We start from the raw sequence: 20503 nt of genomic DNA, 5'->3' as shown, positions 1-20503 counted from the left end.
ACTGAAATTATACTAGCAACTATATCCTGTAAGTTTCTGTTCTGTATTTTTATTTCTCCTACCGTGCTCACCACGTTTGCAATAATCGTAGTGAAAAGGTGGCTCTGAACTATGTTTAATGAGTATTCTGAGTAATGTTTGTCTGGGAGATGTCAGGCACCATAACTGTAAGTGAATCTTACAGTAGCCAGCATTTCCTGATGCCTGTGGCAGGCACATGTCCTGTTACCTTATAGAAAGATGCTCTCTGTGAACAGTAAGCCACCTAGATAGGTAAATTTTCCATTTTTCCCTTTCCCTTCCCTTCCATCCCTTCCTTCCCTTCCCTTTCCCTTTCCAGCCTGATGCATTGGTTTCAGAAAATCAGGGTCACATATCTCAAAAGATTAATGGTTTTGTTTCTCCCCTTTGTTTACATTTTAATAAAAAAATACAAATTAAAATAAGTTTTTGTTACTTATATACACTAACTATATCATATATTCTTTATGAGGGCTGCTTCAAAAGTAATGCCTTCTATTTTATTATGTTGGCCCATGTGGATGTTAGTACAGTGACAGAGGTTGAACCTTCTCACCAATATTCCATTCTATTTTGTTGTCACACCATAGTTGGCAGAAGAGGGGCAGTATGACAAGATCGCTTTTGACATGGAAATGTGCAAGAAGCAAAGGTGCATCACTGAATTCATCCATGTGAAAAATTTGCACATTTGAAATTCATCAACACTGGCTGAACATTTATGCAGACCAAACAGTGGATGTGAGCACAGTGAGGCAGTGGGTAATGTCTTTCAGCAGTGGTGATATTGAGTCACCTCTGCTGGTACAGATTTTTACGGGCTCGGCATGCAGACTCCTGTTCATTGGTGAAAATGCATAGCTAATGGTGGACTCTATGTTTAAAAAAGAGTGCTTTGTAGCTAAGAAATTGCTCTACCAAATAGCGTTATTATGCTCTTTGTCACAGTTTCCATGGAAATAAATAGAAAGCATTACTTCTGGAGCAACCTATGCATATGTGGCCCAAGACAATTCCTCTTCTCTCAATGTGGCCCACAAAAGCCAAAAGGTTGGATGACTATTCTCTAGCCAGTAAGAAGATAAAGCTCACAAAAGCAGGCAAACATACTTATTCTGCATAACCTTGCTTATATCTTTGTTGGGTACCTTTGCACATATTTCTAGGGTGTTGTGTAGAACCATGTGAGCAAACTCTTTCCAGAGCTGATGTGAGTATACAGGCATTATTAGCAGAGGGTCTATGCTGTGAGAAAGCAGATATATAGCTCCTGGACCCCACCTCGCTGCCTAAATTTTAACAATCCTGCCCTTGAGCAAAAACAAGAGTGGAATAATCTTAGTTTCTACTCCTTCACAAACTGATAAATCACCCATCAGAAAAGAACAGTTTCTATATAAAGATCCAAATAGCTGAGTTAATCTGGAACCAATGTTCCTTTAAATTTCCTGTCATGAAAAGGACTTACTGTACTAAACGTCTAATTATTTGGTACACTTTCACATACTTGGAGGTCTGAAGCTGCATCTCCGCTGGAAACAAATGTTAGGTACTTCAGTTTTAAAGAACAGTGATAATGGATTGGTTCCTGTCCCTTATAAACAGATGACAATTTAAAATCCATCACATTTCTCTCTGGAGCAAAACTGTCGAAGTCATAAACATCTTTCACAACCTCTCATGTTATAAACCCTGCCAATGAAGGGTTTATACTTTTCCAGAGTTTTGATTAACTTTTTGTTAAGTGTCTGTGCTTTAATCCTGGGTGGGTACTGACAAAAAACAAACCCTAAGGATACTGGAAAAGCAGAGGGTCTCAGATGGCACTGTTATTAACTGCTGACATTTGAACTACCACTTAACAATACTGTGTGGTCTCAAGCTGGGGATGTAATGACACTTGGCTGTCTGAGAACCTCTGGACTGACACCTCAAACTTATCACCATGTTGAATGTGAAGGACAAGAGAGGAGCCCACCAGCAGATACTGTAGGACCTTTGGAGTGACATTTGGGTGCAAACCTCTTAGAGAAATTGTTCATGATCTGCTCTAAGATGTCAGCCAGAGGTCACATCACTGAACAGGTGAAATACAACTTCTGACTGCACCTGCTACCTCAATTCTTTTCTTTTGACACAGTTAAAGAAAAAAGGAAGCTATTAAAATCATTCAAAAATTAAGTAATATTATGTTAGGTTACAATACTGCAATATTTAACTAGTATATTACAGCTTTCTGAATCACTGAGCCTTGAGGTGTTTATGAGCACTAACAGAAAAGTACCTCAGGGAAAAAAAAAAAGCTGGAGAATATTACTATATTACTGAAGGCACAAGGAATATTATTCCCTGAAAAAGGACAGTGTATGTAAAAAAGAAACATCAGAAAAAGATATCTGTGATAATGCTGGAGCAGTAATAGCTATGGCAAATATATTTTTCCACTGTCAGCTGAGTAATATTCTGCATTTATATTACAAACAAAGCCGCAGGACAGGCTTACAAGATTGGATGCATTCTCATTTCATTAATGGAAAAATGGAACATACGGAATTCTTTCTTTTGAAGGCTATGACAAGCTGGTGGAAAAGGGTGGTAACAGAAGCAAAATCTGTCTTCCTGCCTGCCAGTTCTACATACACAAATTTCAACAATTATCCTTGGAGGCATTAAAAGGCATTCCACCTCAGCAGTGCTTCAGCGGTAAAGGGGGAAGAAAACTAAAGCTCTTTCTGATGCACAGCTCTAAGCAGACAAAAAACGCAGGATGACTTTCCTCCGTATTCATGATCAAAAGCCTATTTCTAATTTCTACACGTAGCAACCAGTAGTAATATTTCAGAATCATCATTCATTACCATGGTAACATCCCTGGATATTACAAGCAGTTAATTATGTCGTTGCTGCGTGGTACACCGTGTGTGTTATTTACAGAAGTGGATAAACATTTAATAAAAGCATCTTCGAAAACATGAACAAAACAAAAACTGCTTTTCTATCCCTTGTGGTCATTCCTCATGCTCTATGGAAAGAAAACGCACCAATAAAAGGTATTTACTGAAATCTATAGAAAAACAAAGCGCTTGATAAAAAGAAATACGGTGACTTTATATAGCAAAAAAGAATTTTGACTGAGATTTTATTTAAACAAAATCATTTTGTAAAAAAGATATCGTATAGAAGAATACTATTTAACATGTAATAGTAATATATCTGATGCAAATAGACTGTAAATAACTAGAAAAACAGAACTGATTAATTCCTAGTTATCTTAACAATTTCTGAACTGTAACATGACATCTCTGTCATGTCATGAAATGACTGTTCCAGTTATCATCAGGATCTCATCCTACAACTGTTTGATACTCTCTGTTCATAGTGCCAATTGAGAAATTCTGTGCTGCTCACTGGATACACATTTCCATAATCTAGAATTAATATAATTTTGTTAAAAAGTAAGCTGCAAATATAACATAGTCAGTGCAGGAAAAAAGCCATCAATTGAATAAAACTATTTAGAACAACCATCAAACTGTTTCAGATTTAAAAGGCAGACCTTAGAAGGAATTTATTCTGGGTGATTCATTATGTTCTGCACATCCATATGTTTTTATTATTAATATAGGCAACTATTAAATGCATGACAGCAGAGTCTGCGTTTGAAGTGCTAGCAGGAATACACTGCAAAATAACCTGACTTATTCAGCTAAAAAGTCAAAATACAGCAAGTGAATATCAACATAATCAAATACAAGGAACACATATGGAAATAAACATTTCCTGATTGTATCTAGAGGATTAAATCCTGTGCTTAAAAGCTGAGTCACAACATTTTAAAGATCATAGTGGATTATCACCTGAACCTATCACTGTATAAAATGGCACTAATGTAATGCTGCAGTACAAATTTTAAAAAAAGAATTATCACATAGAAGAAATGACCTTCCCTTTGTTAAATGACCACTTTGCTGTGACAGCTGCTATTATAGCATATCCTGACCTGATTAACTCACTAGAAAAAGCATGTGAAAGCCCTAAAAAATTCAAAGGAAGACAATAAAAATAATCTGCTGTAAAAAGTAACCCATTTAAGTGAATTGAAAAGTGTTCCAGCAAGCAAAGACTCTGCTGAGAGATTTTGATCATTATGTGTAGCTAAGACACATGAGGATTTTCAACCTTGCTATCAAGCAAGTTACAAGAGCAATAAGCTGGATGAGGAATTTAAAAAAAACAACAGATATTTACAGAAGAATAGCTCAAGTTAATTGTTAACGTCCCAACAGATAATTTGAAGTGTGTATAATTCATTGTTATCTGCTCTGAGTTCTCTGAAATTAAGTAATTTTCATTGGTAAGAGATACCTGGGGGAGTACTAGACAAGTTGCAACAGTAGCTGTTGCTAACCTTTCCTCAGACCTAGAAATGGCCAGGTATTTTCTGAGTTTTATTTTGCTGTCACTTCTTGAAGCAATGAGTAATGGATGGACTCTGGAGACAATCCATGGGGGTTGCTTGCTGTTGCTATTGGGAGTTTTCTTGGTCAGCTTGCTGGTGTATACTGCTGGGATCGTCTAACAGATTTTTGCACAGGTCATTCTGGCAAGAATCTTGGTAGTTCTATTCCTTGCTTCCCATGGATCATCTGCTAGCTGATCTGGAGACACCTAACCTCTTCAGTTTGCTGCAAAAGCAGGAACTGGGAAGGGTGGTGGCAACTCAGTCTCTCTTGTGCTCTATTTATTATAATTAATTGTTAATCACTAAAGGATTTAAGTGCATTTGTCTAACTCATTGCCCAGATGCCCTTGCAGAAGCAATAAACAGAATAAAGCTGTTGTGCTTAGTGGTTTACACTTGGCTTTTGAAGGCTGTGATTCCAAACTTTCAAATAACACAGTATTTATAGCTTTTCCTAGGATCGTAACAGTGTCTACTAAAATTATATGGACACACATAAAAAGAAAATGAAAATGCAAGTACAACTTGGCTTTCGCATTTGATCTTTTTGACCTGGTAAATTTCGGTAACATATATTTAGTTCTACCCACTGAAATGCTCAACTTGAAATTATTTTGCTTCAACTGTGATGTTATAGAGTATAAATACACCTTACAATTATTGCACTTGTGCTCTGATTTCTTAATAATGGTGCTTTTTGCACATAACTAAATATAGTAACCTTTAGACTTTGGTTCAACTCAGTATAAAAATACAGCTTTTATCAAAGCTAAGTATATTTAATACCTGAATCAACTGAAGCTTTTTGTTTATTTTTTTCTGGTTAGTCTTGGCACTATATAAATCATAGAATGGAGTATTTGTTGATTTTCTTCCCAGTCTAGCTTCTACTTTAATACATTTCTCCTGGTCTGAGCAAAGTACTATCGAGTAGCCAGCCTATACTAACACATTTTTACGAAATGAAATTGGTAAGTGTAGATTGTGCAGATGTTGTATTTAATAAAAGTATATGGATTTTATACAACTATCACTACAAGCACAAAGTACGATTCTGAGACTGCTGAACTGCAAATAAGCTTACAGAATAAGATGTGAACTCTAGCACACTTCTAAAGAAACACAAAATCTTTAGAACAAAGACAATCTGTACTAAAATGACTTAGTTTTTTCAGCATTGTCAGTGGCTAATACACTTCCAAATTTAACAGCATGAGAGTACGATACCAAATCACAGAATCTCAGGGGTTGGAAAGGACTTCAAGAGATCACTGAGTCCAACCCCACTGCTAAAGCAGGTACCCTGCAATAGATGGCACATGTAGCCATCCAGGTAGGACTTGAATATCTCCACAGAAGAAGACTCCACAGCCTCTTTGGGCAACCTGCTCCAGTGCTCCGCCACCCTGACCATAAACAAGTTCTTCAGCATGTTAGTATGGAACCTCCTATGTGCCTGGTCCCATCCATTTGCATCCCATCCCCTTTAGATATTTATAAACATTTATCAGATCCTCTCTCTGTTTTTTTTTCCCACAAGCTGGACAGACCCAGGTCACTCAGCTTTTCCTCATACAGGAGTTGCTCCAAGCCCTTTATCATCTTTGTGGCCCTCTGATGGGCTCCTTCCAGGAGACTCTTGTCTTTTTTGGACCGGGGAGCCCAAAACAGTGGTTGTCAGTATCTGACAGAACAACAGTGTACATTAATTCAATTTTCTTTGTGACTTCTAAAATATGTGGTCTACTACATAAATATTAATTTTGTTCTAAAACAAACATGAGAAGAGCCTTTGCAAAGATTATCAGGTTAATACAGAGTATGGCACTTACCAAGATGTGTGTTCATCATCTTTGCACAATATTTGCACATGGCTTCCAAGTCATTTAGCTGTCCTTGTAGGAAAGAAATTTGGGCCTCCAACTCCTCCTCCTATAATAAACATTAAAAAAACCCCATCTTTATATGATATACAGTAAAATTGGTTATAAAACTCCTGAAATGTTTAGATGTCTTCTACTTTTTCCTACTTCTTTGTTCTTGAGCAAATTTTGGAAATGAAAAGAATCACTTTATGTATGTGTTTATTGAAAGACTTTTAAATTGTTTTGTGATTTCACAGATATAAGGTTAGGTTTTAACGTTTCAGTTAAGTTTTTGTTAATATTACTTTTTCATCTAAAGAGTCCAAAAAACCTCTGCCTACATTCCCATGTGTTATCCAGGAAGCATTAAGAATTCACATTTATTATCCAGGTTACTTACTTGTTTTTGCTTGCATAAACATACTACAATAGCAATGGCTGAAAAACTCATCAAAGAGAATTCACTCTTCTGTCAGAGTAATTTTTACAACAATTCCTTTAAAAGGGCAGAAAAATTATTTCTTTATTTCAAGACATTCATTGAATGAGACCTAATGTTATACCTTAATGATAAACTACCATATTTTGGGATATTTCATTGTGTCGCACATACTCTATCTGTATGAAAAACTTGCCAAGGCAACTAGAATTCCATAAAACTTTTTATGCAGTAGTTACATAAAAACTAATTTCAACCCACATACTGTAATACTGTTAGTATTATCAACATTCAACATAATCAAGATATTTAATTAAAAAAGCACCGAGTATAATTTAAAATACAATTAAGAAAAATCATTTTAAGGCCTAGTCCTAAGACACGACTCATACCTGTAATAGAAACTACATCAACCAAGAATTTCTCTTTGGACTCTGAACTTTGAACTTCATTTGCTATTTACAAATGCATCCATTCTCAACTTTGAAGACAATACTGGGAGAAAGTTCACTGCTTCTTTAAAAAAAAATTCTTTTAAAGCTTAGACATGCTCAGTATAAAGCAGTTTTTTGTTTGTTTGCTTTAGAACACAATTAAATTAAAGAAGATGAAGGCGAAGTAACGTTTGAGCACGCTGTTTTTCCTAGGAGATTTACAGTTTTATCATACTCTTTTTGATGGAGATTGCTGAGTATTAGAATGCGAATTATGTATCAAATGAAACAAACGCAAAACTGGCCATCAAGAATAAAGACAATGAATCAGTCTTGTTTTACACATACAAGTGATCTTAATCTCCACCACAAACTGAGATGCAGAGGCAAGGCAAGGAAACAGCAGTAGTACAGCATCTATCCCAAAGCAACTGATTAATAAAAAAAAAAATTTATGGTAGCATTTTGCAAGATTCAGCAATATCATTTCCTGGCTATGCACTTTTTCATCACACCTACAATCCACAGATATTAAGTAATTTTTCACTACTATTTTCTTATGTTAATAAGCCCTCACCTTATTTTACTCATCCTTCATGCTTTTGAGAACTTAAGCCTCAAAGGGATTGAGTTGATGCTGGCAATTTATTGCTTCTGAAAGGTTAAACTCATTCAAAGCCTGCAGTTCTGTTATAGCCTACACATGCATATCTGCATTTCTCCTCAAGTAGTCTCTGCAGAAGACCTCGCATATATAGCTAATGGTTGCAAGAAATAATCTATCATAAGTTTTAAATTTCCAGTGGGCTGCAAATCTAGCTATAAGATGGGGAGAGAATGCAGTATTTGAGTATCCTGCTATAAAACAACATTTTCAACTTCATACAAATATTAGTAATTGAAGCCCAGTTCATCTTGCACAAAATTAAACATCTGGTAATTTATATTTCCATGTTTCCCACACTATTTCTTCCTCTTCAAGGATTGTTGACAGCAGTAAATTGATTTTAAAATGTTTTTGGACAGCTCTAACCACTTGAGCAGATTACAAAACTAACCTTTTCAATGGCACAAAAGTACTTCGTCATCTGGCATGTGAGACTGAGTACGTTGATCCTTCAGCTCAGCTGACATCTAGCACAGGCAGAAGTGTTCACAAAGGAGGGTAGTGTGGCCAGGAACTCACAGACAGTGCAAGAGGTTTCATGCCAAGTGTGAAATCTTGCAAAAGGCTGAGTGAACAAATGCACTTTGAGCTTCTTATTTATCTGGCAACCTCAGGACAGGTACCAAGGAGCACTGCCAGCAGGATGAACAAATAAGCAGGACAAGTAACTTTGCATTTGACACACAAGAGACCCAGATGCACTGTTTCCATAAGAAGACAACACCCAGATGGTGATGATGCGCTAGAAGACAGTGCCTGGTTGGGAGAGTCACCTGCAGCACTGTGGCAGGTGACTGTCCCCTGAGCGTGACCATTCGAGAGGGAGTTATCTACGTTACCACAGCAGCAGGTGAGGAATGGCCAGTGTGTTTTGATGACTAACAGGAGACTGTCAGGATCTTTCGAAGTGTAAGAATTTATCACATTGACAGGGAAGGTGCAACTGAGGCTTGACAGAATGGGAAGAAGACATGCACTCTTAAAGATAGAAACTTGTGGCTTGTGGCTTCTGGCAGCAGGAAGACTGCCCTAAGGTGCAACGCCCATGTTGCAGAAAGACGGATCACTTAGTGTTCTGATTTCTTTCTGCTTTTTCATGCAGACACCAATTACATGGTGATATTATATCATTTTACCTTAAAAATGAGCAAGGGTGAATGGGACAGGAACCCTTGTATTGTTTCTCTTTAATCCTTTAGCAGAAAGGAAAAAGCCTGGATAGCAGCACTTACAGAGAAGGTATGTTGAAGGCCCACCTGGCGGAGCAAGGAATTTCTTAATGAACTAAAATGATAAAAGCATATAATCAAATGGAAATGATGGAAGTGGAGAACACACATGTGGAAACAATGACAGGAAACAAAGGCAAACACACAAACATTGTTTGGGCACAAGAACAACATGCGGAAGGACAAAGCCCGGCTAGAGTTAAAAATAATGCAGGACAAGAAAGGGTAACAAGAAGGAACTTTGAAAGTATGAGAGTAACAAAAGAAGGTTTTAAGAAAATGTAGGCATGCTGCTTATTATGGGAGATAACAAAAAAAAAAAAAAAAAAAAAAAAAAAAAAAAAAAAAAGATGGGTAATATGGAAAAGTCTGCAGCAGTATCATTTTTGCCTGTAACATTTTAAGCAACATCTACTCCCAGACCTCTGCACGTACAGCTTGGGAAGGTTAGTGAGTATGACCTTAAGAGGTCAAATGCATTTGAATACCTGAGATAATGTGAGTTACACCCATGGGTACTGAAAGAGCTGATGAAGTGGCTGTAACATCCCTGGCTATCATTCATAAATAATCACTGCTATTACAGGATAATCTTGGTGACTGGAGAAAAGTTAATTTTACATTCATATTGAAGAAAATACAAGGAGGATCTAAGAAACTGTGTAATAGTTGGCCTCACCTTAGTCCTTGGAAAAATCGTGGAGTATGTCCTCTTGGAAACAATTTCCAACATGTAAAAGGACAAGACAATAATCAAGAAAGGTTGACAAGGATTTACCAAGAGCAAATCATGCTTGGTCCCTCTCATTGCTTGGAATCATGAAATGACTGGCCATGCAGATGAATGGAGAGAAGTGGATGCAATATATTTTGACTTTAGTTAGGCTGTTTACACATTTCTAAATGCTTTATCATTTGCAAGGTGAGGAAGTATGGGCTGAACCAAAAGATTATAGGTGGGCTGAAAACTGGTCAGATGCATCAAGCTCAAATAGTTGAGTCAATGGCATGACATCCAGTTGGTGGTTGAAAATGAGCACAGTAACCCATGGAGTGCTATGGAGATACTGGTTAATATCTTCATTGATAGCCCATTTGAGGAAACAGAATATAAACTCCGTAGATTTTCAGATGACGCAAAACTGGGACTTGTGTTTGCCATGCAGTGAGAACTTCAGTTCAGAAAGACCACGAGACATCGGAGGCCTAAGCAAAATAAATGTTTTTGAAGTTGCTGTTCAAGAAACTTTAACAAGTGCAAAATTCAGCACCCGGGAAAAACAAAGAAAACAATGCACCAGAAAAGATAGGAAAAGAACGAGCTGCGCTTCAGGCCTGCTGAAAAGAACAGGGACGCTGTAGTGTTTTCTGGGCTCAGTGAGAATTAACAAAGTGCTCTCAACACAACTAGTGCAAAGAGTGCTCTGGGCTACATTAGGAGGAATGTGGTTAGCAGATCCAGGAAAGTCAATACTCCCCTCTATTCAGTGCTCTCAAGGCTGCGATTAATGTTTTAGGCTGCGATTAATGTTTTCTTTAATGTTCAAGAACCATAGAATCACAGAATCATAGAATCATCGGATCACCAAGGTTGGAAAAGATCTACAAGATCATCCAGTCCAACTGTCCACCTATCGTACCAATAGTTCTCATTAAACCATGTTCCTCAACACAATGTCTAAACATTCCTTGAATACCTGCAGGGTAACTGACTTCACCACCTCCCTGGGCAGCCTATTCCAGTGCCTGACCACTCTTTCAGAGAAGTATTTCCTAACATCCAGTCTCAATCCTTCCTGGCACAACTTGAACCCATTCCCTCTAGTCCTTTCATGAGTTACAAGAGAGAAGAGGCCGATCCCCAGCTCACTACAACCTCCATTCAGGTAGTTATAGAGAACAATAAGGTCTCCCATGAGCTTCCTCTTCTCCAGACTGATCAATCCCAGCTCCCTCAGTCATTCTTTGTAAGGCCTGTGCTCCATCCAGAAGGATGCTGAGAAACTGAAGCTGGTCTGATATAGGGCTACTGTGATGGTTACGGGTGTGGAGGACAGCCTAAGGGACTTGTTTATTTTGTCAAACAGGAGACTAAAATGGATACTAGGAGCTGCAACAACGTGGAGTTACAAAGATGATGTACAAAAATTCTTAACAGTGGCAGATGATACAGAAGGCCAAAAATTGCCTCTTAAAAGGTTCAAATTGGTCATTAGGAAAAAAATCTCCATTAGGAGAGCAGTGCAGCACAGGAAGAGATTACTCAGAACTGGTAGAGCTCCTATTCAACATCAGTGACCTGATCCAATGTCAGTGACTGTACTGCTCCAAGAAGCAGTTTGAGCAAAAGTCACTTTCAATCAACATTTCTAAAACCAACCTACCTGCAGTATCTTTCAAAAATTATTCTGCAAATTATGAATGTTTTACAGCTTTGTGAAGGTAAGCAGGAAAATCAAAAAGCACTCCAGAAAAAGCACACCTTTTTTTCAATACTCTAAAGTCAAATTCTTTGGCAACAATAAATGAAACAACCGATTTATAGCTGCTATTGTGCAGATGCTGTCAATTCTTGTCTAGACACTATTTGCTACTCCTTTCTGCAAGTGCCAACTTTTGTGCTACACTGTGCAGAGACTGTGGGTTCCCTAGATACCATTTTTATTTTGTGTACAAAGAAGCATTGAGGATTTGATTCCATGAGCAAAGACCCATACATTCTTTGAACTGACCAAATGTACGTTAAAAGGAAATCATTATGGTCCGACTTTCCTTAAGAAACTGACCTTCCATCTGATCTGACAGATGCAGTACCAGAAACATGAACAGTGATTCAAACTTGTTCAGCCACAGCTTTCAAAGGTTAACCAGTTCACCATTAAATTAAAAAACAATCTAAATAACTATCAGAACAAAAACTCATTACCAAACTACTGAGAACAATGTCCTATAAAGCATGTAAGTATTATGAGCTGTTTAATGAGGAAGAAAACTAAATCAAGCAGCAAATAAAACAAAGGGATCATTGCAGTGGATATGCAAATTAAATAATGTTATTTTACAGTAAGACATCTTAACAATATTGTCTGAAAGTTTAGTCCCACGATCCTCAAAAAACTTTCCCACACGTTCAGTATTACTGATGATTTAAAGCCTTACAGTTGATCAGTAATTAATTTAACATGAGAATGAGAAGGAAATTATTTGTGGTGGCACACTGACTTATATTTCACAAACCATATAAGTTATGGTAGCATTTACATCTCTAATCAAAGAAAGAATTTATTCAAATAACTTCATATCCACATCTCCAACTATTTTCCTTTTGGTAAGTGTGAATCTGAAAAAAAAAAGAAATAAAATTGGTTTATGTACAAGTTTCTCCTATTTATCTTTCTCCATATCCGTATCCAGATCCTTGCTTACACTGATATGTCTCCATTTTACTTTTGCTCACAAAACTGATTTCTTTATGATGAATCATCTGTCATTTATTCCCTATTTTTTTTAAATCCATACAGTTCTAGTGCTCTCCATTTTGTCCAAAGCTCATTCTTTCCTTTTTATTACCTTTCCTTTCATCTATCTTCTCACCTTTACAAAGACAGCTCAGGAAATAAAATTTTTATATCTTTCCTCTTCTCCTGAGCTATGTAGACTCAAATGAGGTCTTTCACCAGGCTTACTTTTTCAACAGTTTTTACTGTTTGAGAAAAAAAGGTATAACTAACTAACTGAAAGTGGTCATCACCTTCAAGAACAGATTACAGCAAGTTTTACAGTTTTGACAGAATAATACTACTCTTTTACAGTTCATCACTTTACAAGTTGCAATAAGGTTTGCAAAAATGATTAAGGTCACTGGAATTTATCATCCTACAGAAGCCAAGGTCTTAAGAAAAATAGTTTTGGCAGAAGCCATTCTTTTTCAACCTTGCTTTCACCAGTTTAAGCAAGCTTTCTCTCAAATATATGACATATACTTTGACACGGAACTAGAAAACTGGGAATATGCACAAATTCAGGTCTGTAATATCTTTCATACTAACAGTAAGATTTCAGTCTTACTATTCAGGATTTGAATGAAAAACTAGCTTTGTCTGTCTTATTCATGTAGAAACTCAAGAATTATACTCTGTTCTCAATGGCTTACTATTACATATGTCCCAGTAGTTCACTCCTGAACATTCAGGCAAAATTCCATCCAGGTGAGAATTGAATGGCTCATGAAGTCAATCAGCCTGGCAGTACTACTGAGTGGTAAGTGCAGTGGAAAACAAACTGTCTTTAAGACCATTTCAAGGTACCTAAGGTTATGCAAGAGTGTTGCAATCAAAAGAAGTGACGGAATTCTGTTGGAATAAAAGTTTGTCTTACTGGTTTGATGGTGCTCAGTGATGGGTAGAGTGAAATGCAATGAAAAAAGTATCTAAGAATATAATCATGTAGTGGTACTGCCCAGAATACTCTCCCAGAGTACCATCACAGACTGTAAATATTTGTCGAGGAAAGGTAGGTTTACAGCCTTTGTATTTTTCCTATATTAATTTGCCTCATCACATTTTCCACTCATTCAGTACTCGTAGTAAAAACACAAAGAGTAAATCCCTGAGCATTTGGCAAATTGACAGGGCAAATTCGAAAATAATTCTGATGAAGTACTGAAATATTTAGAGGAAAGTAACTGCAAAAATGACATTTATTCAGGGAAATTCTAAAGCCAGGGACTTGCTCAGAGTCTTACCAGTACTTAAGTGCTTATTCATAAAACATACACAAGGTATACCCCTAGGATATTGGTAGAATTTTACATGTCAAATAAAATTCAGATGCATGGCATAAACTGCTTTCTCATTTTATTTTATTCAAATTTCCCTCGAGAAAACAAGCAGTGGTTACTGTTTCCATTTTGCGAAAATTTACTTCATTTTAATTTTTCAGTCTAACAGCTAAACAGCTAATTAAATACAAGATTTACCTTACTAATCTTGAACCCCAGATAGTTGAATATTGGTTGGTACCCATAGAATTTATGATCTATGTCAGCCACAGATCACTTCACAGCATATGCTGACACTTAAACCAGAAATCACCATTTCTGAACAATGAAATACTTAAAAAAACTTACATATTAATTTAACTTATGCATTATTTAATTGCATCACATCCAGACCCTCATCAGGAACAACATCTCATTCTGCTTGGTGCCATACAAGCATAAACAAAAAACCCTTATCTGAAGGACTTTACAGAGTAAGCCAAGAGACAACAGATGGCTACAGAAACACATATGGAGAGGACATGGAAACAATACGGTGTTATTAGTTAGTCTTATAGACATGGCTTCAGTATGCTAGGAACCAAACTGTTGCCAATGGAAAAGAGGAAATTTCCAGAATTTTTTGAAGAATCGTAAAGCATTTGTTTTGCTGATGTTTAGAGAAAGCTGCTTCTGCATGAAGGGGATATGGAACGATTAGTTGTGAGCACAGTTACTTTTACTTGATGAAGTTCACCTAGGATATGACAGATGGTGTACATATTGTTACATTTATCTTGAGAATTTTATTGCTTATGAAATGTTCAGAATTAACAATTACAATTCAGAATTATTTCAGATATGAATTTATTACTCTTTTGATACTCCCTATTTGTACTAATTCTTGTAGAAATAGAGACTACGTAAAGATTTCCAGAGCTGAACTATTACCTCAATATTTCTCTGTTCCTGTACTAGTTGAGGTACCCCATTACTATACATTGCCAAATTCAACTTATTCATGATTTGTATTTTTGACATCTTCACTACTGCTTGTTTTTTTCATTAATTTGAATATATTGTCGGCAATATCCAACATTTTAAGCATAGTAATTTCAGATAAAACACATTTTTTTTCATATGGACTGCATGCATGGTGAACTTGACTCGTGTTTTTATTTTAAATCATTTAAACTGCTTCCAGACTGCTTGAATTATCCCAGGATGACATAATGCAGCTTAAGTAGAAATGTTTCTTTCATGGCTTTGAAGAAACATTTTTTAAACACTCTATTTCACTGTTCCAAGTAGGCATAGGTGCCAACTATGTAGCATACATAGGTATGATACACTTGCTGATAGTTACCTATTTATTGTAATGTGCACCTTAAAGTACAGAGTCTCTGTTAGATTAATTAAGGAAGTGGTGGTGTAGTTATCTGCATTAAAGCATATTAAGGGGAACATAAAGCCTACAGAAGCATACTTTCAACCCACTCCCATTTTCTCGCTTGCCTTGATCATTATTTTGACTCGTTCCTTTCCAAAACAGAAGTTCTGCTCTCTGAAACTACTGTGTGTCTCCAAAGCCATCAAGGGACACAAGAGCAGGCACAAGTGAATGAGGTAAAAAGGAATCCTAGAAGTCTGGATCAAAATATAGTACTATGAAAGTTAAACACTGCATGGCATGATGCATCAGTTTGCTCAAAGAAGTGGATTCAGAAGAACTGACTAGTTTAAATCTGAAACAGAACTACCACTACATAGTTTTTAGTGAAGATATTTCAGTGACAACTCTCTGGAAGTGGTGAGTTAAAAAAAAAGAAACTAAAACAAAGGATGTAAGAAAAGTCAACAAAATATTTAGTGTGGCTGCTGGAAGTTCATCTAAATCAGGTTATGAACCAACACTGCAAAAAAATACTAAATTATTTTGTTCAGAGGGCACTGACTGAAAGCAAGTGCCAGAAACAAGAAAGGAATTTTACAATACAGATAGAAATGATCAAACAGGATGAGACCACGACAAGTTTGCCAATAAATCAAAATTCTAGAAGGCACTCGCCTGCACATGTTTTTGGATACTAGCATAACCCTGACTTTCCTCTGCATGTTTTCAGTAATAACATATATAGGCCTGGTGTCAAACAATGCTTTCCCAAGTTTTGCACATGAAAATAGAAACAATGGATTATTGGTAAATGACTAAATAATGAATGAATAAAAAAAAGAAATAAAAACAAATACTTCAACCTTTCTCTACTGAAATAAATATAAAAAAGAGAACAAAGCCCCTAAAAACTGAAAACATTTGAACTCTATTTCAGTATGGTCAATGACCAAGGAATCCTCTATTCCAATATTAAAATTTCTAACAATTTAGAAATTTCACTGTCTAAGGAGACCAACACTTTTCAAATACAACAAAAATATTCTTTTCTTACTCTCTTTAAATTTAATGGTGTATGAAACAGATACGTATGTATTTTATTGTACTGTGTATCTTTAGCTTTTTCTGAACATAAGGAATAATAACCAGTGGTCAGCTATTTCTCATCTTCTTACAAACTAGAGTAACTCTCCGTTCTTTCTCCTTGCCCTCTTGTTTTATGAACAAACGGGCTGATGTAGAATATGTTAACTTGGAGCAGCCTACAGCTTTTATTGGGACAGAAGGGTAAAAAAAATAATGTAAAGCCTCCATCAAAATGTTAATGTCTGGGGAAAAAGACATATTTTAGTTGTGTTGAGTTATAATTATTTATTTATATGATTTACTGTCTTTCAAAACAAACCTAAATTATTTACATATCAGTATATATGCTTAGAAGAAAACAAAAGATGGAACCCCACAGGATCTCTCACAAGCTGTCTATCATACCTATTTCATTTTAATTAAAATAACGAACCTAGCTGAAACTGGCTCACAGCTTCTAACACACAGGCCTTATTGTTGAATTTCCATCTTAAGCAATTCAAACAAATCCTATTAGCCATGATCATGCCGTTGGAGCCAGTTTAGTGTGCCACCTTTCACTTTACCTGGAGATGGTAAGTGGCAGTTTAATGTTTTCTGAAGCAGTTCCCACAGGTGAATGTGTTACTGGAACAGATTCCAGGTACACTAATCACACTGTCACAGAGCCAAAAACCAGCACATGGCATTGCTGGAGTAAACACAGGACACGAGGGACTTGTGACTGCTGGCACTGCCCTGTAGGACTGCAGGGAGACAGAGTTTAAGAACAAAATCCATGAAATGCTGGAAGATCTATGGAACTGACAAATCCTGGTAGGACAACAGAAAGAGCTGTAAGAAAATAGAAATTATCCCTTTGAATATAGATACTGATAGAAAGTTCCTGTCAGTGCTGCTGCTGAAACCGCTGACTTAATCATATTGCAATATTTCAGTATAAAGAATAATTTTGTGATACTTATTTAATTAGGAGATGCCTATAAATAGACACATACATGAATGAGTTCCTCTGTTATTGGTTGGCATCACATCTGACTAACATTAAGACTGCACGGACCATTCGGGCAAATGTAAGAGAAATGTGAGCAGAAGGAAAACAAAGAAACATTTTTTTTCCCTGAATTTAGAGCTCTTAGAAATAATGCCATAAGTATTCTTGAATGAATACAGAATGATGAAGACACTGATATTTTACATTGAATGAAGTTCACGTTCCATGTTTCAGTATTAGGTCACTGAAGTATTTTGTTGAATGAAGCAGCCAGTTAAGAAGGATATACATATGCAATTATGCTTCCTAATTTTGCTGTCTCAGTAAGTATGTATATATACACAGTTTAACATACACTAAGTCCTTTATGAAGGACTCTTATAGTATACTGTTTGTTCAACTCATCTTCAGTTAAAGTTGTTTTAGGCATCAGTTGCAGAAGTTCCACTGAACTCTTCTTTATTTAGTCTAGATGTGTTTGACCTTTGATATAACTCCTACCGAGATTCAGAACACAAGCCAGATTAGGATATTATTATTTAGAAACTCTGAGTTTAAGGAGGGTAAAACTTAAGTATATTGATTATGCAGAGACAATAAAAAGATACAAATGAAAATGTTTATACAACCTTATTAAAAGAAGTACAAATTCTGTTCTTTTTAAAGGGAAAGATTTAACCAAACTGATAAGAATCCAACTACTCTAAATTTAAGTGTACACCTATAATTCACTGCACCCTGGAAATAAAAACAAAAAAATCCCCAAACACAGAAACCATTTCCAGTCAAAAGGAACTAACAAACAAAAAAACCCCAAGCCAATTAAAAGAGTAGCCTGATATAGAGACGGCAGTGCTTTTGTTGAGAGTTCAGTACAGGTCTCTGAGATCTTCACAGAAATGGACAGTAATTTCGTGGTGTTATCTTTAAAGAGCGGGATGAAGGCAAGAGATTTCCATTTAAAAGGAAAAAGGGGCAGCTCAAACCACCAACATCCCCAGATGTATTTCTCTTTGCCACTGGGATGCTGAAACATTAGCTTCACGATTAATGGGTGGAAAGACCATGCACAGAGCTAGTTCCTGCACCTGCTGAGCTGCAGATAACATGATTGCAGGAGTAAATTATCATGTTTCTTGGCTCCTCAGTCACTTTGATCCTCCTATTGCTTGTAGTCTCAATCATACCAGATTTTGATATTTTTCAAATTTTCCTTCATTGTTACAAAGGGCGCTCCAATAACTAAAAAAGCTTTTACACTACCTTACATAATTCTAATTTGCTTCTATGCAGAAGTCACTGGAAACTCAAATATGGCTGCACATATCTCAACCTCCTGTACCAGGGAAATACAACAGTTTACAATGATGTTTTTAAAATCTTCCAAATAGTCCACAGATCTGTTCAGAATATGTACTGACTGCTCATATTATGACAGAAAAAGCACTGTTGAGTCACTTGGATTTTTATTCATCTTATTTTTTTTTTTTCTAAACAATTAACTTCCTGCATTTATCACAGTACAGTTTATTTTCCCTGAAATGAATCACTCTAGAAAAGATAAGGAGCATTTGAATTCAAAGCTGCCACTCATGCATACAGCTGTCTTCTTACAAAATTATATGAAACATGCAAGTATTTCTAATAAAAACTTAAAAAGGCAGCTTATTTTTCCTTGAATTGTTTTCAGCTCTTTTGAGACACAGCATGCTGTGAGTGCCTGAGGAAGGAAACTGAGAAAAATATCACACTTCCTAAGCATCTAAGAGGCTTTTCTATGAACTATGCTCACGTGACACCTGGCAGCACCTCTGATTTACTATTCTTCTCATCTACCTCTGAAGTTTGACAAGTTGAAATACTAAATAAATTACCTTCTTTGGGTGTCTTATTGCCCTGTCACACCAAAATAACAAAAGCAAGTGTCCTAAAGCATTAACAGCAGTTAAATGTTAAGGCACTGAAGTTCATTAAACTTAAGACACTCAGAAACAATCGCCATGTGTTTAAATTTAGGCTTGATACACACCGATCAAGCAATTAGCTGTTGAACGCAGGCACTATTTTATTCTGGCCACACTATTTTATTCTGGATGTGTAACTAAAAAGGGTCCTTTACTCATTCATATTTACGCATGTGTATTTCCAAACAAATATTCAGCATGTTTAAATATGAACTGGTATAAATGTTTTGCTTGAAGCCTTTTTAACAGATTTAAAAAATAATGTCAGAGAGAAGATACATAGGAATCCAAGGTCTCCATGACATGTCATTACGCACAAAAAGTATGCTTTTCTTCAAAAGAGTTTCTGTATGCATGCGTTTTTATGTGTAATTCTCTAGTTTTTGTTTATCATAGAATAGAGTCATAGAATCCTTAGAGTTGTAAGGAACCCTTAAAGTCATTTAGTCCAACTCCCCTGCAGTGATCAGGGACATGCACTGCCAGATCTGGTTGCCCACAGCCTTATCCAGCCTTGCCTTGAAAGTTTCCAGGGACGGGCATCAACTACAACACTGGGCAACCTGTTCCAGTGCCTCACCACCCTCACTATAACAGACTATTTCCTTATATCCAACCTAAATCTACCCTCTTTAATCCCTTTCATTTTCTTATACTATCTCTACTTGAGCAGAACTGTCAAGCTTGTATGCTTAAAACAGGCTTCAAAATCAGCAAAGCAGATGCCTACTTAATTGAAAATGATGCCATAAATTAATTTTCTAATCTGCAGAGGTATTCTTAACTAACTCCAAATCACTCAAACTGGACACATAAATCACAGACAGTATCAGTTTCTTCTACCTGCCTGTAAGGACAACAGCATATGTTGTCAAATTTGAGTTCACTAAGAAGTCTACACAATCAAAACCATTATGTTGCACAATATTTTTATTCAGGCCTATTTATTTGCTAAGAAATGAGGATTCTGATGGACTAAATTATTTTGGTAAAGAAAATAAACCTCTCCAGGTTTTTCTTAGAAATATTGTTTTCTTTGGGCGTATTTTAATCAACACACTTTCCAAATGGACCTTTTGGTTTTTGTTGAGATACTTACTTTATATATAAATTTAATTATTATATCATATTTATCTAGATCAAAACCTTATCTTCAGTCACAAATATCTTCCTTCTGCTTATGTTCTAAA

At 36.2% G+C, this 20503-nt stretch overlaps 1 protein-coding gene across 3 annotated transcripts in view; it reads right to left on the bottom strand.

Moving 5' to 3' along the window:
- TBC1D5 (TBC1 domain family member 5) overlaps nucleotides 1-20503 on the bottom strand; it is a 370590-nt gene that overhangs the window by 16448 nt on the left and 333639 nt on the right. For all 3 annotated transcript variants that reach the window (XM_065752695.1, XM_065752698.1, XM_065752696.1), the window contains one exon: nucleotides 6316-6415. In XM_065752695.1, the coding sequence (XP_065608767.1) occupies nucleotides 6316-6415 (100 nt within the window). The remainder of the gene's footprint in view (nucleotides 1-6315; nucleotides 6416-20503) is intronic.

This window comes from Cyrtonyx montezumae, unplaced genomic scaffold (assembly GCF_038088225.1).
Source record: "Cyrtonyx montezumae isolate F1298 unplaced genomic scaffold, pur_monq_1.0 scaffold_8, whole genome shotgun sequence".
Classification (NCBI taxonomy): Eukaryota; Metazoa; Chordata; class Aves; order Galliformes; family Odontophoridae; genus Cyrtonyx; species Cyrtonyx montezumae.
The sequence above is the reverse complement of the archived record's forward strand: the minus strand, read 5'-3'. Positions and strand labels throughout refer to the sequence as shown.